This window comes from Argopecten irradians, chromosome 1 (genome assembly GCF_041381155.1).
Source record: "Argopecten irradians isolate NY chromosome 1, Ai_NY, whole genome shotgun sequence".
Taxonomy (NCBI): Eukaryota; Metazoa; Mollusca; class Bivalvia; order Pectinida; family Pectinidae; genus Argopecten; species Argopecten irradians.
Window position 1 is genome coordinate 20510225 of NC_091134.1, and position 23532 is coordinate 20533756.

The 23532-nt window shown below is 33.4% G+C and overlaps 1 protein-coding gene across 1 annotated transcript; it reads right to left on the reverse strand.

Annotated features, from left to right (window-relative positions):
* Positions 1-88: 88 nt before the first annotated feature.
* Positions 89-23074, reverse strand: LOC138320348 (von Willebrand factor D and EGF domain-containing protein-like). Its single transcript, XM_069263274.1, has 20 exons — positions 22935-23074; positions 22289-22501; positions 20483-20644; positions 19603-19665; positions 18039-18331; positions 16557-16637; positions 15617-15723; positions 15138-15426; positions 14344-14429; positions 13365-13428; positions 10098-10313; positions 8628-8851; positions 6637-6940; positions 5840-5998; positions 3714-3909; positions 2751-2938; positions 1565-1862; positions 1310-1469; positions 1032-1134; positions 89-788 (listed from the first exon to the last, which is right to left on the reverse strand). The coding sequence occupies exons 1-17, from the start codon at positions 22984-22986 to the stop codon at positions 1701-1703; spliced, it is 2859 nt and encodes a 952-aa protein (XP_069119375.1). The 5' UTR covers positions 22987-23074; the 3' UTR covers positions 89-788; positions 1032-1134; positions 1310-1469; positions 1565-1700.
* Between the last annotated feature and the right edge of the window lie 458 nt (positions 23075-23532).

Sequence of the window (23532 nt, forward strand, 5' to 3'; positions counted from 1 at the left end):
ACAAAATTTGAAGTGAATTGGATATTTAATGGTAGTGTTTAAAGTAAGTAAACGCATATTTTGAAGTTGGTATTCTATTTATTTTTTAGTAACTATCACATTGAAACGATTTCAACAAAACAATAAATTTGTGAATATATATTGAGTTAAAATGATCAATCATTTAACATCATTAGACACAAAGCTCACAGATGATTTCAAATGAAATAATATATAAATAACATACTATATGTATATGATACACCTCTCAAAATGTTCTTGAAAGACGCTTCTTATATCATACAGGAAAGTACGATTTTGATTAATGAGATTCAGTTTACGAGAATCCAAGATGCCTCTGGAGACAAAACTAAAATCTGTTCATGTAAGTATATCGCAAGGTCAAGAATAATCTGGGTAGTGACGTGATTAAGCCAATTGCCGTTTAACTTGCCGATCGAGTTGCAACTTGGTCAACTGCCCGATCATTTTGGATTTCTGGGGAAAAATTCTTCCGTCTAACACCCCTGGTTTACATCCGGGCCGTCGAGTGTGAGATAAGACCTGGTGTGAGTTGTTCGCAATCTATGTGTTCATACATTTTTATATATATTTATACGAAATCGTCTATAGAATCGATAATTTAGCACAAGGTAAATCAGTGGACCCCTTTTCAGTAAAATTCTGTTTGTATAGGACTTGATGACGTGGCTAACGCATTGGGATATCCCCTTGTTTGATTCAAGTAAATGTTTTCTCTATAACGATATTCCTCATCATCTTCCAGACTTGGACGGAATGTTTTCTCGCTAAAAAATATATTTAACACATAAAATGTATTATGGTCTTAATAAATATGACAAAGTAAGCAGTAACAACTATTTGCTAATTTTATAGAACTATCATGACTAATAAAACACACTGGAACGCAAGAGTGCACAAGTACACATAAATTATATAGAATGAAACAATAGATACAAATTGAGTCTTTTTAAAGAATAAATTATGCCTTTAATTCATAGAGAATACTAAAATATGCTAGCTATACTTACGATTTTCTGCTGGCCAAGAAGAATTTCAGCATTACCAATGCTACTATGGCACTTCCTAAGCCTCCAATGATAACACCAACTATTATTCCAATGTTCACATTTTCTATAAAATAGAACAATACATATGATATTACATTCATTATCTAAAGTGGCGTCTTGTAAACGTTTAATATGGTCTTCATTTTAAATTTGGTTTCCTTTTGTTATATAGAGAGGTTCTAACGCCCTACTTGTATGGCTAATCGCATATATAACACAACCTTATATCCAACACGTACCATTAACGGTTGTTGTTCCTGAAGTTGTAGCATTTGTAGTGGTGTGTTTTATTTTAGTAGTTTCAGTTGTCGGTTCAGTAGTGGTAGTTGTGAGTTCAGCAGTGGTAGTTATTGGTTCAGTAGCTGAAGTTGGAGATGGCGTTGTTGTTATACAAGAAGTCTGAAAAATACATACAAAATTAATGGTTCAATTATTCCCTTTTGGATATTAAAATGCACACTTGTCGCATCGCCGATATCAATGTATAAACTTACGAATTCATAGCATGTTATAGTCGTTGGATCACACATCTGACACCAGGAATCGTATATGATAACGACGATTTCAGCACTGAATTCAACACCATCGTTGGATACACTCAGGAAAAACCCCTCGGCTATCGGATCGCTCTCATCTGTGGAACGCTTCATTCGGCTGTATTCGTCGTCGATGGAGCGTTTTTTCTCTCCTTAAAGCGTCGCTTAGCGTACATGTGCACCCAAACCCACCACCTACATACCTGGCTGGGAACGTATCATTTAACGAGGTCAGTCTATAACCGTTCGCTGAGATCTAACAGAAACCAAATGTAAGAGTTATAATATTAATTACATTAATTATTCAAATATTTTTTTTTATAATTCTTTTATTTTTAAATCATATTGGTATTACAATTAATCATCTATATTTAATATAATTTAATTCAATATGTTTTTTATGCGATCACTTTTTCACACATACCTTTGTATATCTACACATACACGATCATACATATACATATACCCTTACAATTAATTAATTATTCAAATATTATCACTTTGAGTGAAAAACAGTCAACGGGAAAATGATATCATGGGAACAATATTCTACTTTCTTCTATAATACTTTTTACAGTTTTCCAATGATGAACTACCGATTTCATCTGATCAATTATGCTTTGTCAGATTAAATCATTGAATTGACGCGGATGGCAGCTACTGTAGACCACATTACATAATCAATGCTACATTTATGGCGTTATAATCGTAAAGGGCAATTAAGCTGGGGATATTATCGTTTCTCCTCCTTATTGTCCATGATCCTTCCTCATATATTTGGCCTCAAGATAAGAAAAGTTATTGGATTCTGGTCCCCTTTTCAACTTACACAATTGTTTACAAAACGGGAAGTACCTATCCCTGTTTAACGGTGAGCATAAAAGGAGTGGGACGACTAGTTTGGTATGTACTATTCGGTATTTTTGCAGTAAGCACCAAATAAACAGCAATATAAAATGGGCATGGGTTTCCCCTAAACAATCAAACGACGCATACAACAAACTACAGAGGCCATCCTTCAAGGATATTAGTTGTACAGCGACGTCAAGCAACCGACCAACCAATTTAAACTAATTCAACCTACATAAGCTATCCTGAATATTTATTTAAACATGACTTCAGAAGGTTTTTTAAAAGCTCTTACCGTAAAATGTGAAGCTTTGCATGTCATGTTAGACTCTGCGAAATTTGACCCGGATACGTAGAACGTGTTACAGGCGTACACATCACGTTTACACAGGCCTGGGTTTGTCTGAGAGGATACAACAGGAGGCTGGGATGGTCTGCTGTCACATTCCTCACCCTCAAAGTCACCGAAACATTCACACTCACCTGGTGTAGCAAATTATGTATTACTGATGGATTGATAATTTCTCAAACCTACATTAATTCATTATTAATTTACATTAAATAAGCATAAAAACACTGTATAGCCCGTCATCATTAATCATTCGTTTACTATTTCAGTATCATATCTATGTATGTAAAATGACTTTAAAAATAAATTGGAACTATCTAATTAAAATATTTATTTTCATCGAATACGTTATTTGAGAAAAGGATGTTTAAAGCATACAGCTTATAATTTGTAAAGTGTGAGGCAGCTCTTAAGCGTTGCAATTACAGCTTATGTACATATAATTCAATTTTGAATAATTTGTAAAGTGTGAGGCAGTTCTTAAGCGTTGCAATTACAGCTTATGTACATATAATTCAATTTTGGTTGTTACGAGCATTGTCATTGGCTTGAGAATTTACTTTATCAGCCCATAAAGGAAAAAATGGCGTCGCCGTTTGTAACGTTGCTTCTGATTGACTGAGATGACGGTGTAATGATTTCATAGACAAAAGATTCCCAAAATGAATTTTGAATATTGAAGAGATAATGTTTGGTAAATTGAATTATAAGGATGAATTTGAATAGATCTTTTATGTTATGGGGATATAACACAAAAATCTGAGTGTACTCACATCATAAACCGCTTCGCGGTTTATTTAGAGTACACTCAGATTTTTGTGTTATATCTCCATAACATAAAAAATCTATTCAAGTTAATCCTTAAGAAATTGAGAGTATCCGATTAACAGGTACATGATGATAACCTACCTTCTTTACAAACTCCATTCCCAGAGCAATTATTTCGACAGTCGAGTTTAAGCATATATTCGAGAACAGTCTCGTCATTCGCAGTACTGCTGTCTGCTGTTGTCTGTGTAAGGTTTTCGAGCTTCAGTGCCGTCAAACGACAACTTTCTGCAAGGTTATTAACAGTGGATTGCATGAAACTGTTGTCACCAGTTAGCTGCAATGTAAAAATGAATAATTAAAGTAATATGTGCCGTAACTTTTTGACATGCCATTTTACGAAGTTTCTAGTTTGCTTTTCTTTTGAAAAATGATATAAAACAATAAAAAGAAATACCCAAAATTATGTTTTAATATCAATAATCACGAGTTTTTTTTAAATGAAATCACGCAATTGTGATTTTTTCTTTAATTTAGATCTGAAATTTTCAATTTCATAATTTTATAAATATTTTAGAATACATAACTTATAAAATATATCCATTTCATATTTTCAAATTGACACAGCACTGATTTTACTACACAAAATATGTAATAAAGATTATTTTGCATTATTTTAATGTGTACCTCACTAAAGTGATTACGTGTAAAAACTCCCAAATGTTTGCATGCTTAGTGTCCTATTAACGTACATATTTATTGAAGGGCGGTCTCTCCCGACACGATATACTGTGTGTGTGGATGTATGTAAGTTAAGGAGAGTTAGACTACGATATATTCGTGTTAGTCTTTTTATAGTATTATCTACTTAAAGCGTGCCTTCTTCGAAGACAGCGAACAACACACCTCAATCGGTCACAAACTGAAAACGGGCAAACCAGTCGTCCCACTCCCTTTATATTGAGCAGCAATCAGGAACAGAAATCATCATCTTTAAAAACTAGGGTGTGCATCGCCTTTACCATACAAAGTCGAACAACCAAAGATATGAGTAACTACATGCCCTTGATAAATTATATTTCCATTCCGTAATAGATTTAACATTGATATCGTTGGTGATTAAGTAAATAGAAGCGCAGTTCTGACATGTTTATTCCATTAGATTTCTGTTACAATTGAAAGTAACAGGTTTTTTTTGCAATATGGTGATGTTCAAGGCATTTTAAGGAATAATTTAACCTCCTTACCATCAAAACATATCCCTTAAGTATATATATATATATATATATATATATATAAGGAACTACAAATATGCACCTCGTTAAAATATGTCACAATGACGATTTCGTGTTTCAATATCACAGAGAGTTTTATATTATAAAGTAATCATTGGTTGTTTAATGTTAAGACACTTTTCACTCCATATTTATACATTCACGAAAACGGATAATTATGTTGAGAATAATTTAAATACTACTAAATAATATCACATTTTCTTCGTTATAAATGAAATATAGTGTACCATCTAGATGGCAATAAAGGACTAGGTACACTAAGGGTCTTTTGAGGCCCCCAAATCCGCTATTTTTCAAAGTATGTTATTTCAAGATGTTAATCTTGCATTTCAAATATTAACTACGCACCTGACATATTTGATAGTGTTATTAGGTAATATAGCAGTTCTAGTTGCCATGGCAACCATTTTTATTATACTTAAATTACGCAAAATGTGAAAATTTCATCAAAATTGGCCTTTTTTATGCAGTTTTTCATCTAGTTAACATAGAGCGCTTCTTAGAACAAACTTTAAATTTCTCAAAATGATGTATTCTTCGTGTCTGGTAATTCCCTTAAAATATAAAGTTTGTTCTAGGTTGTGCTCTATTGCTTTTAAAAGAAAAAACTATCAAAAAGTATGCCAAAATTTAAAATTTAGTAGATTTAGGGGTCAAAGGAGCCATTACCATATCTAGTCCAAAAAAAAACAAAAACAAAAAGTATTTATTTGTTTTGTTTATTGGGCTAAAGTGTTTATTTGGTTTTGTTTATTGGGCTCACGTTTTTATTTGGTTTTGTTTCTTGGATTTAACATCTTGTTTACAGCTAGGATCATCAAGGACGACCTCTTTTGTGTGCAATGTGTTGCATATATGTATATCCGAGTGTTTTGTGAGGATGTAGTAAATTCTTGTTGTATTTCCTTGTAATAATGGAATTATTTTCATTTGACAATGAAAGAAGTGTATGAATGTTAGTAGTTACAATACCTTAATGTCTTTGATGCAAGTCTGAATGCCTTCTTCATTATTAATAGCCGTTTCTGGCAAAACTTCTTCACATATCTCTAAAAAAATCTGGTTTGTAATGAACGACCTGCAGGCTTCTTCTGCAGACGTTTCGTTCCAACCATTTTCCCATACAGGTGGCTAGAGTAACAAATGCATCTTGTGAATATTTATAGTCCTAAATTCCTACTATATCATGAACCGAACTAGAAACTGAATATTTTAATTGTTGGATATCTGCAATATTCTTATTAATGAAATAATGATTAAACCAATGTTGCGCAACACTAATTACTTAAGTATAAAGGTTTCCCAAAAATAAAATATACAATCTGATATAGGCAACAACTATAACTTCATGAGAAGTGTTCATTCAATTAAATTCTACAATTGTCCATGGAAAATAAGGTCAGTGGTACATCAGATATGAAACAAAATTCTACAACTGAAATTTCTCGGTTTTATCTGTTGTATCATTTCGCGAGAGAATTCTTTCCACATAGGTTGTTTTTCTTGTCATACCCCTCACTTTACTTATTTTCTGAATTTCACTAAAACATGGCAATGTATAAACCATTGCGATATAAAAGAGAAACTGTTGTCCTTTATCTTAAATAATTTTAGCTTTATGTTCTTAAAATTGAAAGCCGAACTTTCTCAAAATTCCAAATTTGCACTTGGTGGGATTAATTTTGATCAAAGTGATGCAAACTATCCATAACCGAGTACAAATAAATCGTCAATTATGTTGACCTAATATCTATATTAACCTAACATACCTCGGGTTCTTCATCAGCATCAGAGTCGAACTCAATTTTGAATTTCGGTGGTGCGTCATGTTCGATTAAGTCTCGTCGATATCTGTTGTGTGCCGTTGAACGTTTCCTCCGTGATGGTTCATCACATGTTGGGAAAAAGCTGTCTGTATTTGTTACTGTGCACGGGGGCGTTTCCGTTATGTTACACAACACCTCATTGTTGAAATCTTCATTCCGAAATGCTGACCTACATTTACAATACCGAGGCAAATCGAAGGCTTCGTCTCTTAAATCCACATCACCAAACAAACTATCGTTGGATACTCTGAAATCAAAATAAATAAATAAATAAAAATGATTATTTGTAAAACTTTTTTAGTGTCATAACCTTACACATTTCTTCACTGGAATTGATATTTCATCGCTGGAATTTCGATATTTACACTTCAGTCATGCATTTCAAATGGTTTGTTTCATCAATAAAATTCCCATACCATTTAGGTGAATATGTGGAAGACAAACAGTGTTGCTAAATAGTTGTGTGCATAGAATATCACGTTATGCCTTTTGGTGTATCTTTACATATCGTTTTCTCCTAAAAAAATATACGGTATTGAATTTTTTATTTAACCATGGTCAAGATTCCTTTTTTTATTTGTCGCAAGTTCCTCTCACTCCTGCTCAAATACATTGTTTTGTGTTTTAATAACCGATTTATTTAAAGGGGCACGAACCTTAAATAAGTCGTTCTGTAGGCTTAGATATGGTTTTCAGATGTTTATTGAATATTTTATTACAATGATTGCTTATCTAAAACGACAGGAAAACGCGGGGAATACCTACCCCAAAAATGATAAAATAGACTGGCATATTCTATTTTTGGAACACAAATGAAAGTTGGCCGAAAGCAAGGTAATAATGAACATCAAACTTGCTGACATGACAAGGAATATTAGTTTTCCACATTTTAAGATTATTTTCTAATTTACGATTGTTGAAAAATGAAGTTTAAGTAAGTCATATTTGTTAATATTTGTTATTTAACAATTTGTATTGAGCGTAAGAATTATATGTCAAAAGTCATTCGACGGGGCACCGCGAAGAAAGGACCTTTACTTATTGCACATTTATGTATGTTCATCACGAAAGTATACAGTGGGAAGTTGCTCAACATTACTATTTTTATCACACTCAGTCTACAAAATTCGACCGGGCCAGTTCAAAATACAGAAAGATGGAATTTCCATTATAATAATTTTATTTGACACATTTGCACAATAACTGATATATATTACTTAGTAAGGTATCTGACATGTCTTAAATATGTATTTAACTCAAATGTACATGGTTTATTTAGGTTCATGTCCCTTTAATATGGCTCTATTTTGGACATCTAAGAAACAAGTTTTTATATTATACATAGATGATGTAATCAAGTGAAGTCCATATATCATTGCAATGTAACTAAAGTATGTACGTGGAAAATACAAATGTTTTCCGATACCCGAAGTAAATAACGGAGAGTGGAATTTGTACCTGGAACCGAGTACAGGATTTAACTGAAAATAATCTTCTGCAGAAATATCACATCATCAGAAACTTTTTGTTAGTATACCATACGAACTTCAAGTATGGTACAATTGCCTGCATACATTTTGAGATATTCGTATTGACTAATTGACGAATTTATTTTCCCATTTATAAAAGATAAAGTTAAAAACAAAAGTCACACAGTTGGAAGCTGTTATATGACACTTTGATTAGTTAAACGTCTCATTAACACTCCAGGTAAATTAAGAAAATATCGGGTTTTGGAGTTTTGGATGTGGGGGAATGCCAGATTACCCTGTGAAATCCACCTATCGTGTGTATATGGCAACTGTGGAAATTGAATTCGCAACCCCAAGGTGGAAGACTATTAAAACTTGTTGGGGCACTCTAGAATCCTAGTTATGACACACGTAAAGCTTCGTCGAGTTATATAGCAATAAAATGTATCAAAACAAACTCACTTCCAGTCAAGCGCAAACTCTTCCGCCTTTACTGTCGTTCTCCCATTTCTGAGTCTGAAGTCGTTACTGGGGTTACCATCCATGTAACCACATAACCCTGAAGATACGTTCAAGTCAGTAAGTGAAGGCTTGACGGTAATGAAGTCAATAAATCGTCTTTCATTTTGACAAGTCCTACATTTGGAGTGACTAAACGAAATCTGAGTTCCTCGTGGGAGTGTTACCTAAAATGTAAATTATTAATAATATCGGTCAATGTTGTTCCTCTTTGTATAATATATACTAATGATTGTAACTATTAGTATAGTTCCTTTCTGACATTAAATGAATTGATTTATTTGACCTCCCATGTATATGATGCGTTGTGTGTGTGAAGTGCGTTGTGTGTATTTTGGGAGACTGTGGTATATTCTTGTGATATGAAACGATGTGCTCTTTAAAGACACAGTAGCAAGATGAATGAAATATTTTATACATTTCCTGACGCTTACTGCAGAACAATGAATTTTCACCACATATCACTCATATCCAGACACACCAATTTACAAAAGATTTCAAATTCATAGTTTTTTTCTATGAACTTTTATACTGTAATGGTTATTTGGTTATTGTTCTAGTTTGAATTCCATGCGAGAAGTGTTCATTTCATTATGTGAGTCAATGATATCACCAAAATGATACCAATTATATAGTGTTGTCTCATATATCCCATCCGGTTATATCATGCTGAAAATATTATATGACTACCATGCCTTTCCAATTAATAAAGCCATTCCACAAATCGTTGTTATTTGTTGATTCCGAGTGAATAGTATTTTTTTCTGCGGTAGTAAGAACTTCTTTTGACTACTAACTTCACCATCAACATTTAACAATTGGAACTGAAGTTGAACTACGAAAAGAATTGTAATGTTAGTGCAATGAAAGAAACTTAAAATTTATGGAAACAACATTCAAATTATTATAAACTACGAAAAATCCTAACCATAATTATTCATTATAGCACAAGAGCAGCCAACACACGTGTTTCAAAACTGTGCGTAAAATCATTATCAACTCTAACCTTCTCGTGTCAGTTTGATCATCGTAATTGATCAAAACATATCTCCTAACATTAAAGTTATACTACTGTGACGTCCCGAGATACGCTACCATTTACAAAGTAATTTGTGTAGTCACTTTCTGCTGTAAAAAATTATAGGCGAAGAAATGATATTATTTCGTGGCAAAATATATAAAATTTATGACTACCGTGTTTTTTTCCATTTAATAAAGCCGCTTTATTAATAAATAATTAACATGTTTACCTGACGAAGATAAATGCAAATCACGTGTAAAATAAAATGGGCCATTCGTTTACCTTCATAACGAATTTGTGATACTCTTATAGAGACGCCTACGATGTTATGTCCAGTAATAAGACCAATGGAGAATTCCGATTTAAGACAAAACTTATAATCCATAGCTTACCGTGTAGGAATTTCCCTTTTTGTTGATGAGCATGTGTGTATCATCACAGAACGACTGCTGTATATATCGGTTTGATTGGGTAGAGGAAGTTCTCCAGCCAATTTTTCGGTCACAAAAGTTGGCGACGAAAAGAGCTTGATTACTTCGGATTGCTACACCACAATTACAGGACGCTTTGTGGTAAGGTGCCGCACAATTTTGGTACATAACATGGACCTGTGAAATAGCATAACTGTAGTTCTCTAAATTTGTAAGGTAAATATCATTGAGGTTACTGTTTAATTTGTCTTATACATGTGTATTTGACAAATAAATCGATTTTCTTGTGAGAACAAGAGGCCCATGGGCCTTAAGGATGTATTCTGCTGAGGGGTCAAAAATTTCTTGTAAATACAGTTTTTTCTCCTATGACTTTTTTGAAAGAGGGGTTATAGACAAACAAAAAAATGCAATAAAAATATATGTTGGTGTGCTTGTTTTTTCTCTATAGCATCTTGAAAATGTCTACTTATTTGATTTATGACTATGTCATTGATTAAGTTTGAGCAAAAAATTGTCAATGAAAATGCATGTGTTGCCATTTGTGTCATATTTTCATCCGGAATGATTGATCATGTATCGCATGATTTAAATACATTATTTCAGCTTTTAAACTAAAATTTATCCAAATTGTTGTAAATACGTCTTCTCCAAAATTTTTCGTATAATAAAAGAGACCTAAACGAACAAATATTTGAAAAAAAAATAATAGGTTGGTGTTGAAACTTTAGAAATAATTATGAAAAAAGAGAAAATCAAAAAATGGCAGAGTTATCTCCCCTGGCCCAATTTACAAAAAACATTGCTATTCATTTGGAGCGCATCCCAATTAATGCAAACATAGCAACAAACATTTTTTTATTCTTCCAATATAGTAATAGCATATAGTTAATATTTTTTTTCAAAATTTATATTGTTTTAGCTACAAATAGAAATCATATATAATAATAAATTTTGCCACTTTTAGAACCACAAAGTACAGGTCCTAGTTATAATATTAAAATTTATTTTACATACTTATAATTATTTGAGTATGTTGAATATGTTAATTTAATAAAAGCAATTCTTTTAATAGTTTTTTTTAATTTCACCTATATGTATTTACTATTTTATTGTTTTCACAAGAAGAATGAATGGTGAAAGAAGCTAACACAAAACTGCATTATTGATTTATTTATTTCACATAATAGAATTTCACCTGATAACATACACCAGGTATATATGCCTCTTTCACATTATGTGTATGACACATGTCCAAGAAAATTTTACACCATTATGATAAATTAATTGTTAGAGTACCAAAACTGAAAATGTTTTTGGTCACAGAATTTTCATTTCCTCTTGTACACACATGTTGAACACAAATTTGCTCCTGGAGTGGTTCCTAGTCGAATAATACTGTGATGTGCCTGCAGCCATTCTGTAAAAAAAAAATTGAGAACACACATTAACAGATGTATATCATGTAGGCCTGCCAAAGAAATATGATTTGTTACTTTCATAAATTTTACAACAATATCAGTTCAGAAAAAAACAAGAAATAAACAAGTTTTCATTCTTTTCTTAATACCCTCACCTAGTATCATAGATCTAAATCTGATAATGAATGTGTGCACATTGTACATGTAGTCTACTTGCAACTGTACTTGAACTGAATATGTTGAGGGGCTGATGGGGATATGCAATGTACAATATTTTAGCTATAGAATAAGTGTTTTACACATTGTTAATATACAGCATTTGATAATTGTGTTTATAGATAATGTAATAAAGATGTAAATGTACTTACATTTACAATGTACCATATTTACTGCCATCATTTGGAAGATCTTGCCACTTTGAATAACTTGTTAGCCTAAGATGAACAGTCAGTATTATAAGCTGATAAGTACTAGGTACTTAAATGCAATTGCGTGATATCGATGTAAGACAGGGTTCATTTTCCGCAACTGTATCACCAAACACACTGTCGTAAATCATCAGCATGAACCGCAGTCAACATATACCAGGGCAGCTGTCCAGTTGACGAGTTTATAATCATGAGCTCGACCGTACGACTGCAAGTCTGTCCGGTTAGTCACCAGTCAGTTTGCTTTTAATTAAAGTGCATGATAAACTAATTCTTGGTGTCTCATGGTTGTCTTTCTTCTAGTGTTACATAACAAGTGCACTGAGTCTATATTATCCTGCTAAAGACGGCTGGAAGACGTCAATCTCACCACACACATGAAAACTCGCCCGACATTGTTTACATTTCCGGTCATCGCACCGATGTACGATATGTCGTAAAATGATACTTTTCTTCCCTAAAACTAAAAATAAACACTTGTCTCTTCATGGAAACATCATATTTAGTTTATTTTTTAACAGTAAACACCTAAATAACAAAAAGATATTTTAAAAAATGTTTTACGTCATAGTAATGTTGCTAAAGAGTTACGTCTCTTTACACGGATCTGTTCACGTCAAAATCCTCACCAGAAAAATACCTTAACGGTCACCTGATATTGGATACAAATTAGTAATGTAATTTAGTAGTCAATTTAGTTTTGTTCACGAAGTAGGAACATACATCTAAGAGGTCTACCTACAAAGTTTCATTACGCTTGGTGCATATTTACTCACATAGACTCCGTGCGTTACAACTGAATCATGCTGATTTTTAAACACGTCCGAGATCTATCCAATGTTAGTCTACATATAAAGTTTCAAAAAAATCAATAATCATAATTGAAAATGGCAATAACTTCGTAGGTTACGATCTGATAAGGTCAATTTTCGAACTTGTCCTAGATCTTTCCAATTTTAGTCTAAATACAAAGTGTCATGAAGCTGAGTGCATTTTCATTCAAGTTATCGTATTCACAAGGTCAAATAATAATTAGTAGTGTAAACTTTGAAAATTATCGTCGGATCAAGCTGATTTTCGAACTCTGTCGACATCTTTACAATGAATATTATTTCAAAGGACAATAAGGACGATTTTTTAACTTGTCCAATATCTATTCAATGTTAGTTTACATACAAATTTTTATTAATCTCGGTTTATATTTACTAAAGTTATCGCGTTCACAAGATCCAATAATGATTATTAGTGCAAAGGGCAATAACTCCGTAAATTACCGCTGAATCATGCTGATTTTCGAACTCGTCCGAGATCTTTCCAATATTTCTCTACATACAAAGTTACATTATGCTCGGTTTAATAGCAGTGCCTGATATATTTACCCAATAATGCCTCTCTTTGTTGTGGTATAGCACGTATTCGCCTAGTCTTTGGTTTTCCCATTTTCTACAAACATAAATGCATTCATAGTTATAAATTTAATGTGTCAATGACAATCATAGGGTTTTCCAGGTAAAGAAACTACTTTCGTTAAGGGTGTAATACTGGTTTATCGGACGCAATACACGCATTCACATATATCACTGCGTCCACAAAATTTAAACGCTATTTTCAGAAATAGACTGGCCTTCCTGTAATAAACAATTAACACAAACAACAAAATATCACGCAATTTTCATATATGGAGAATTGACTTTTAGCCACGATTTTCTTTCAATTTTATTCCATTTTATTTCATGGCGGGAGGCCATATTTTTAAAATTGTAATAAAAGCGTCTAGGTATGAGACACAAATTAAATATACTTTCATGGGTGGATATGAGAATGGGGATATCCTACCTTCGGGGTCACAAAATGATGCAAAGCCCTCGACAAGCCTCTGGTTTAACATCATTTTGTGACTTTCGAGAAGAATATCCCCATTCTCATATCCACCCATGAAAGTATACTTATAGTAGTGAATACTCGAACTAAACAATGAATGTGTGAATTTGGCTGTGATTTGATCGAGCCGACATAAAGCAAAATTAAAACTGAGAGTGATAAATACATGTTAGATGAAAATATGGCAAATAAAGCAGTCTGGGCTATAAATGGTTAGGGAATTTCCAAAGTTGTCCATATATATCAGAAACAGTATATACAGAGATTGGAAACTCCTTCTTTGCCCTTGCTGTTGGACCTCCGGTTGATACGCTAAATAATTTTAAATGCATTCGTTTAAGCATGGTTTGATTAAATGCTGTATAATTAAGTTATGCTTTCTCGTGAAAGGGGTACGTTGTAACTGATATTCAATCACTTAAAGATTCTTGAATAGATATGCATTATCAACATCTTAGCAAACCATGGTGTACCTACTTCCCATCAAACGTTTTCATGTGTGGATCGTTCACGCTACTACATTCTTTATTCGATACGTGGTAATCTTCATCCTTTACAATAACCTGAAACAAAATTTAGGAAAAGAAAGTATTGAATAACACATTAGATCGGTCTTTCATGTTTCGATACTTTTAAGAAACCAAAACATTTAAAACAAACAACATATGCACTAACTAAATGATAAGATTAGAACATAAAATTTCCCACATTGACATAATCAAGTGTTATACTTATTATAAAACTTCATAACGCCATATTGTATATTATGAAACTAGCACTGCGCAAATAACTCTTCTTTGAAGTATCTCTCAGTTTAGGAATCCCCCCTTTACAAGTCTAGATGTTGGCGACTGGCATGTAACTACGACGCATGCTGATTCATGTTTTGTAATGAAAGTGGATTTTATTTTGTGGTTCATTCAATTGTGCGTTTTGTAATGTGGTAAGTGTGTCTTCATTTATGGTGTGATATGCATTGGAAGAAGGTATAAGATATGATATTGAGTGATACGGTATGTTTTGTTTAAGTATGCTTTTGGAGTTGTTTGGTTTGGTTTATCATCTTTACGTCCTATTATCAGCCAGGGTCGTTAAGGTCGGCCCTCTGCACATGTGGTGTCATTCATGTGTGAAATACGAGGTGCGGTGCGGTACGGTTTTAGGGAGACTGCGGTATATCCGTGTGGTGTCTACGGGTATACTATTGTCCTTTTTCTACCCGGTTGCATTACATTGACATTCCCTTAATGCTGAAAAACCAAAAAACTTACCAATACGTCAGGCATAGAAGCATCTCTATAAGCATGGTGGAAAATGACACTCTCAGGAAACTTCAACCTCAAATTTGACGAACGACTCCGCGAATTAACTTTGTTGTCGATATCACCGAAAACCATCAGAAATTTTGGTCTATCCCAGTCGTTGTGAGAGATAGTTACACCGCAGAAACTATTCGTAAAAGACACTGGCTCATTACTGTCATCCCCAGAGATGCATCCGCCGTAGGGTGTACGTATTGTCAATTGCGTTGTACAATGCTCTTCAGCAAATTCATGTCTACTGCAAAAATTAAAAGCTGATTAACATTGAATGATAAAACAAATCAACATGTACTTTCAATTTTTGATAATGCAAATCATCACTTTATAATTGCTATTGAATTGCAAATCTTCTCATTTTTGTCTTGTTTTGAAATATTTGGGTCATAAACAAGATTAATAATAATCGTCGTTTATTAAGTATAACTTACTCGTCTTGTGTAGTCGTTGGGAGATAAGCACATCCCAACGGGACAGTCAATGTTATTGTGATGACGATGAATTCATTTTCCGCAACCGTATAGCTCTTTTTATCAGTCTGAAAAGCAATGGAAATACAGTAAAACACTTCACGGTGGTAGGAGTCCATACAATAAATTATATCAAAATCTGTCGAACTAATTACATCACTGCAAGATACACAATCACATTAAATTTTCGATTGAAAAATTATATTTGAAAGAAGTCATAATAGTTTGTGTCATGTCTTCTTGCATTAGAGGCATATTCTTGCAATAGAGGTATATTCTTACAACAGTGTTATCCTACTAACACATACAACTGAAGACACCAAACAAGCACCGTTCACCTAGTCGAATTATTTAGGTGATACTCTATTAAGCTTTAAACAGATGTTCGCTCCACCGCCGACAGAGCATAAACGATACACATCATTTGAACACTAATTGGTGTTTAATCTTATATATAAATGTCTAACTAACACAAAAAATAATATTTGGTGCATGCGCAATCAGTACTTCATTCCATATAGGACATAGTGCCACGGGATGCAATGAATTATTTTTAATATTTCATCTTGAAGTAAAATTAGAAGCTCAAACTTTTCAAAGGTGGTAATGGCGTAAAGCAAGTAACTTTTGTAACTGAAGAACAATACTAAATCGCCTGCTCCTGTTTTTGATAGGGAAAATACTATTAGTCAGCGGTGGAGCATCTTTAAATGCCCCAACTGTTGATAAGACGTTTATCTAATAAACCAAACCAAACGCGATCTGTACCTTGAAAAGTAACGACAATGAATTACGAATTATTGTTTTAGTTAGTCTTGCTATCATAGTATGTTTGTTATCTATGAAGGAAAATTACTATTAAAGCTGCCCTCTATAACATATGTTTGACTTTAACCCATACCTTAAAGCCAGCTTCGAAGACATCACTAGATATAAAGATAGTCAAATTAGTTCCATATCTAATACGGATTTCACAACGTGCCTGAAAGATTGAAAAATCAGTTTAGATTATACAGATATATTTATTTTGCCCCTCGCTTTCAAATATTGAATGCACATATGGAAACTTCACATTTTCTTTGCTTAAAAGAAACAATCTTCATTTATAGAATTAAATACAGTCACTGCCAACCATATTGTGTTGGATTTATTCCAAAATAGATATGCAGACCTCAGGATTAAGAAAACCGAACGAGTTTATTTTAATGAAGCGAACTTTTTAGTACTTCCTGAAAATGTGACAAAATATAATATGCTGATTATCGTTCACAAAATACAATTGACAATATACAATTTCAGAGATATTTCTTAGCACTTTTTTAGAAATAGCAGTCACAAAAACCTACTATAAAAATGCAATATGCCTAACTAGGACACATGGGAAGCGTACATATAAAATTGAAACTGATCAAAATGCAATATGCCTAACTAGGACACATGGGAAGCGTACATATAAAATTGAAACTAATCTCTTAAATACTCTCAGAGATATGGCGATAATAATGTTCATCTCTCAGAATACAAGATGGCTTCCTGTCGGCCATTTTATTTACCTATGAGTGGCAAAATACAATATTTACAACTAGTGTACATGGGGGCCTATTATAAAAAATCTGAGACAGATCTATTTTGTACTTTTGGTACATTTGGTAACAAACTTTAAATATCAAAATCCAAAGTTGCAGCTTGTCGGCCATCTTGATGACGGCTGTCGAATCTGTCCTAAAATACATATACACAGTGAGGCCCTTAGGGAGTCTACATATAAGATATGAGACAGATCACTTTAGTACTTTCTAATAAAGAACTACATTCAAAAACTATCTAAATCGAAGATAGTTGTCTGATGGAAGTTTTGAAAATTTTGGAAAGTTCTGAAATTTGAGAAAGATCCCTACTGTACTTACAAATAAATAGCGGTTCCGAGAATCGTTAAGGGAAGGAGCACGAAAGAATTGTACACCATCTGATAATGGTGGGCTAAAAGTAGACTTTCCAGTCCAAGGCATACATTACTGATACCATTGTTGGAAGCACAAAAAGTGTAATAAATCCCAAGAAGAGACATTTTGAAGCTGATACTACTTTACAAGTTTTTTTTTTCCATTTTCCCCACTGTACTTTATATTCAGGCAAGTCACACTTTAGTGCTTTTTCCATCAAATATGTATACTATTTTTATATTTCTATGTGCATTTAGCTCGAAACTGTGAAAATTTGATTTTGTTTGTTTGATTAAAAGATTTGTTTGTTTGATTAACTAACGTTCCATTAATTGTCAGTCATTTAAAGGCAGCCTCCCGTTAATGTTGTGTCTTGCGTGTATGAAGTGAGTGGTACGTGTCCTACGTTAATAAATTAAACAAATAAAGTGATCTCTTACCAGGAAGTTCAAATTGAATGTAGTTCTCCAGCATGGCTCCATCAGATGGGTAGGTGATAAGTTGGCGAAGGAAATCTCTCTGTGTGAGCAGTCTGTCAGTTTATGAGAGTTGATATACCAGTCTACATCATACAAATAGTCCGCCGGATCTACAGTGCTGTTACTGAATGTGATATCGTGTTCAAATTTTATTTCTAAGTTGATGAAATTTCCCCGATTGTTACTTGCGAGTGGTCCTCTTCTTTCGTGTAGTCCTGGCTTAATGGTAACACTAAAATCCACTTTTAATATACCTGCAACATTGTAACTCAAAAATGATTATATTTCATTTTCCCATTATGTATTATACGTGTGTAATGGTTTGCAAAAACGTAAGTAATATTAGTATTGATAAGGAAAAAACAACACACAAAACAACAACACATTATGTAGGGTTCTGTGCCTTCTTAGGAAATAAACATGATCCATTTTGTGTCCTGAAATATAAAAGCATCAGCTTATTATAAATAACAATGAAATATAATATTCATGTTATGCAGAACATGTATGTCAAATAATAATTGTCATTTTTTCAAACCATTGTTTAAGCTAACGGTATTTTGCATGCCTTTATAAGACTTCCTAGCTATACTTGAACATAACTGGGTTGGTAAAAAGTGTGTATCCGTCGAGGCATGTATGTGATAAAATAGTAAACAAATACTCTGATTAAATATATTTTGTAATTATTTTTATCTGTTTTAAGGCCTTCGGCGGGAGCAAATTATGACAGTTTCTTAGTGACCTAATACAGAAATAGAATGGAATGTATGCCAGGCTTGTCCGTATTAGGTCATTGACAAATGGTGTAACTAATAATATCATTATTGACACATTTTGGCTATTTTGCAGATGAGTCTGAAAGTGCTTTAACGATAAAAATGATACCGTTCCATGTATAGTGATTTTAGAAATTTCCTCAACTGTTGGAATCATATCCAAATTGAGAACGAAAAAATGCATTTTTGACAAACTTGTTATTTGAATTACTGAAACTTCAAAGTGCCGAACTCGTTCTATAAGTATTTTTTTTAAATGACTACTGTTACTAACAAAGGACAGATTAATTAACAATAGGATTATTGAAACAAAGAAAAAACATTCAAACTTTTGATATATATATTAGTAGACATCACGCCTGCGCGCACATGCTATCTTCTGGTATTCCTGCTGATAAAATCATGACTGCAATCTAATCCATCATTAAAATGCTGTCTAGCTTTTTTTTACGCAGTATGTATGACAAATGTAATATTAACGCATTAATTAAAATACGTTGTTTATATAAAAGAGGTAAATGAAATACAATGTATATCTATTCAACCTTTAGTAACGTAACCATGTTTGACCCTAGTCATATAGAACGCATACCACAACCACATGACAATGGTCCCATCAAGATCTACTCACTCGATTATATAGTAGAAGTGAAAAGAAGTTTATTTACTTCACTAAGAACTATTTTTTTTACTACAAATAATAATAATTGATAAAAATGTATGCAAAAACCATTAACTTAACTTACTCGTGCATCCTGGCCAAAATCCAGTTTCTGATGTTTCACCGTTGGGACATTCTATTTTATTTCCTAAAATGTCAAAATGAAACAATTGATGTTGAATATTGTCAGCAAACGATCTGATTCATAATCACTACTGGCTAACACAAAACGGGAAATAGATTGCAAAAGTGTATACAGAAGAAACAAAACATAGTTTGTAGTATATTATGTGTTGCTCGGATCAGATTTTAATTTTGATAACAGAATTTCCAAACAAATTTAGTTCTAGATTATATCCAATAAGACTACTTGTTTTGGACCACATCATTCCTTTGTCCATACGTGTGAAAAGAAAGACAACTCTTTTTGAATGTGTCATTTCGCAGTAATGGAAGATGTATCAAGTTATAATTGTAGAATAATGGGGAAGCCTTTTTTAATGTGACAATATCTAAATTTTGACTAATGAGATTTGTGTGATATCTCAAATAATAGGCATTAATACACGCCAAAAGTGACGTAAATTCAAGACAATATTATCACACATTTCACAAAACTTCTGTGTAATGATCTGGTTAAACGCCAAGTTATTTTCTTATGGAAAATACATCTTCATTGTATTGCTGAAGTATAATAAATGGACATAATCTCCCGATCTATGGATATCGATCACATGAATGATCTTAACCAATACAATGTCTGACGTGAGTGATTACTACGATGTAACGATAGATATGGTATACAAATCGCATCTGATAACAGGCGTTAATTAAACTTACCAAAGTCCACTGTAACAAGTTCAATACCTAGACCACTTATCTACTACATTGCCCTTTTTAGATTATTACTTTAACGACGTTTTCACTTAGCAAATACAATTGGCAAGGTAACAATTTACACTTACCAAAACAATAGCCGTAGTTACCGGGAGGTCTGGTTAAATAGTAGACGTAAAATAAATCATCACAATTTTTAACTTTCACTGTGTCCCATGTTGGCGAACAGTCATCGTACACACTGACAGCACACATTTTCGCAGATTTGATCTCATTGGAGTTTGGTAACGCTACAAAAATAAACGCACAAAAACATAAGTTTTTTTTAATACATAGTGCTTGACAAACTGCTTTAATATTAACTATCGAACTTTCGACTAACTGTTGATTTCCGATTGATCCCAAACAACAACGTTATCAACTTGTAAACCTATAGAAGGAGAAAAGAAACCTCTAAACTCTCTTGGAAAAATGCCGATGAATTGTCTGAATTATGTCAAATGATTGCCATAAATTGTAGACTTCATAACAAAGTACCAAGAGTATTGTTTCATTGAAATATAAATAAGCTACTGCCAATCAAATAATTTGAATCAGCGTCTGATATCTATAGAGTTTTCAGATTAATCACAAAGAAAATAATATATTAAGTACAGGTCCAAAGGGGATCTTAACTTTATTGTTCCGGGAGATGGTCATATGACGACTGCGTGTTTTTGTCAAAAGCATGATATCCCCGACTATGTGAGGGGTATCTTTTTTCCATATCTTCACAGGTGCTGCATTTATAGAAAATGCTGGTGTTGTTTACCATGCAATCGAAAACAAGGAGCCGCAAAGCGTGGTATTATCCCCCGTGCCCCGCTGTTGGTATAAAAACCCGATTACATAAAAGTCAAAATAACAGTTATTCAAGTGTAACTTTGAATTTGTGAGAGTATTGTAAAACTGAAAAAATAACAGCAAGTAAAAAAAAGAAACAGTAACCTGATATATACAAAAAGTTTCATGGAGCTGCATTGAACCGTTTTGAAGTTATGGTCCGGACACAAAAAGAAACAGTAAATTGGTATTTTTTAACTAAGTTTCCATGGTAACGGAAAAAATTCTGAAATTGGTAAATCTGCAATAGCCAAAGGCGCTTGTCTGATGTATACAGAATGTTTAAAGGAGCTGCGTTAACCGGTTTTTGAATTATATCCCGAAATCAAAAAGAAACAATACATTTGGTATTTTTGACTGTTTCCATGGTGACGGGGGAAAAATAAGATAAAATAAAATAGAAACTGGAGATCCGCAATAGCTTCAGGCACAACTAGGGCACTTGCCTGATGTTTACAGAACGTTTTAAGAAGCTGCGTTGAACGGTTTTTGAGTTATAGCCTTTAAAAGAATATCGGACGGGCTGCCGGAGCCCAAGCAATATCCCCGCAAACGCGTTTCGCAGGGGATAACTATGAGTATCGGTTTGTGCTCTTATCCCTGCAACTGTCGAAATGATGTACTTTTCACTAGTATAGTAGCAAAACAAGGTAGCCGTTTTACACCTTGTTTTCAATCGAAAAATATTAATGTAGGCATTAGTATTCGAACATGTTTTTATAGAACATAAATAATAGTACCCTGACCAGTAATTAACTGACATTCAATTAACGGGAAAGCTTATTTTGTCTCAGTAAAGAAGCGTATTTGGCGTTTCTATAATAAACTTGGGATATTTTGTGTCATGTAAATTGTCGGTTCCATTATAATGTCCAAAATGACATAAATGTATTAGGCTATCATAATACGATACATGAAATCAAAATAGATTGTGGGCCAACATGTATTTCCTCCCTTGATTGACAATATTAAATTGCGAAATATATTAGTTTTACTGTATCGGTTTACTGTGATACATTGAAGTAATATTGACTGGGACAATAATCACTTACTATCATTCATCCACACGGGGTACCCGGTATTGCATTGGCCTGATTCAGGGGCAGTTTGTGGTATAGTCCCGCCGGCACCTGACACAGACCTATACCAACCGTCAGTTAAAAGAGCATCTTTTGGGTAAATTTCTCCGGCGCTAACGGCGGTAGACCGCAAAGGATCATTGAGCAATTGGTGGTTCTTCACATGGCAAGGATCAGCACTCTGTCCTGAAAAATGGCAAATAAGCATTTACAGCAAAGAACAAATCTGGAAAAGTGGAAGTATGAGTTTAGATGAGATTATGTTTCATACATGACATTTACGGATAGGTTTCTTTGAAATTAACATTTTACGAGTCTTGTAATTAACACAAAATTATCACTGTTTTATTTATATCAAAGGATTATTAAACAATACTATTTTTCGAACAAATGAAAATGGCACTTTTTTCGTGTCATATCGAGAAACTATGCTTTTGTTAAAACCGCCTTGTAACTTTAGCTGTCCACAATGATATCGCTAATGATCACTGGCGACCCAATGCTAAACTTAAAGATTATAGAATAGGCAATAACTTTGATGCTTAACAAACGATAAAGATTTGAAAAATGCTGTTGCTAAACGCTGTCACTTGCCGTTAACATTCCTCCCTGTACTCACCATTTGAGGTAAAGGTCAGCAAGGACAAATATATGCACACGCTGTAAAACATTTCAGGTGCTACTAGCGCGGACTATTAGGACAGGAACTTATATAGGTGTTATATATGTCTTCGGACTGCTGGAGTATATCATGGTCAAACCACGATATGCCTGGTGGAACAATTTTATCATTATGTCAGATTTACATTATGAGTTCTGAATACTCTAATGTAATTTAGAACAGGCAAAAAAATCTGCTAAAAATGTCGCGATTTTGTGTTTGATACGAGAATCTACCATAAGAAACAATTATCACCCGTATGCTTTACAAAATATTCTGCGTTTCAAATAATGTATTTTTTTAATCGTACAGCAATCCTTTGGTCACACATTTGGTAACATGTTATTAGTGCTTTCGGCCGGATATGTATAATGGTGACTCTGTATCCTTGTGGTTTGTTTGTTTGATTGTTTGTTTGATTCATTAACGTCCTATTAACAGCTATGGTAATGTAAGGACGGCCTCCCGTGTATGTGGTGTGTTGCGTGTTTTGGGAGACTGCGGTATATTCATGTCACCTTCTTGTATAGTGGAACTGTTTCCCTTTTTATAGTGC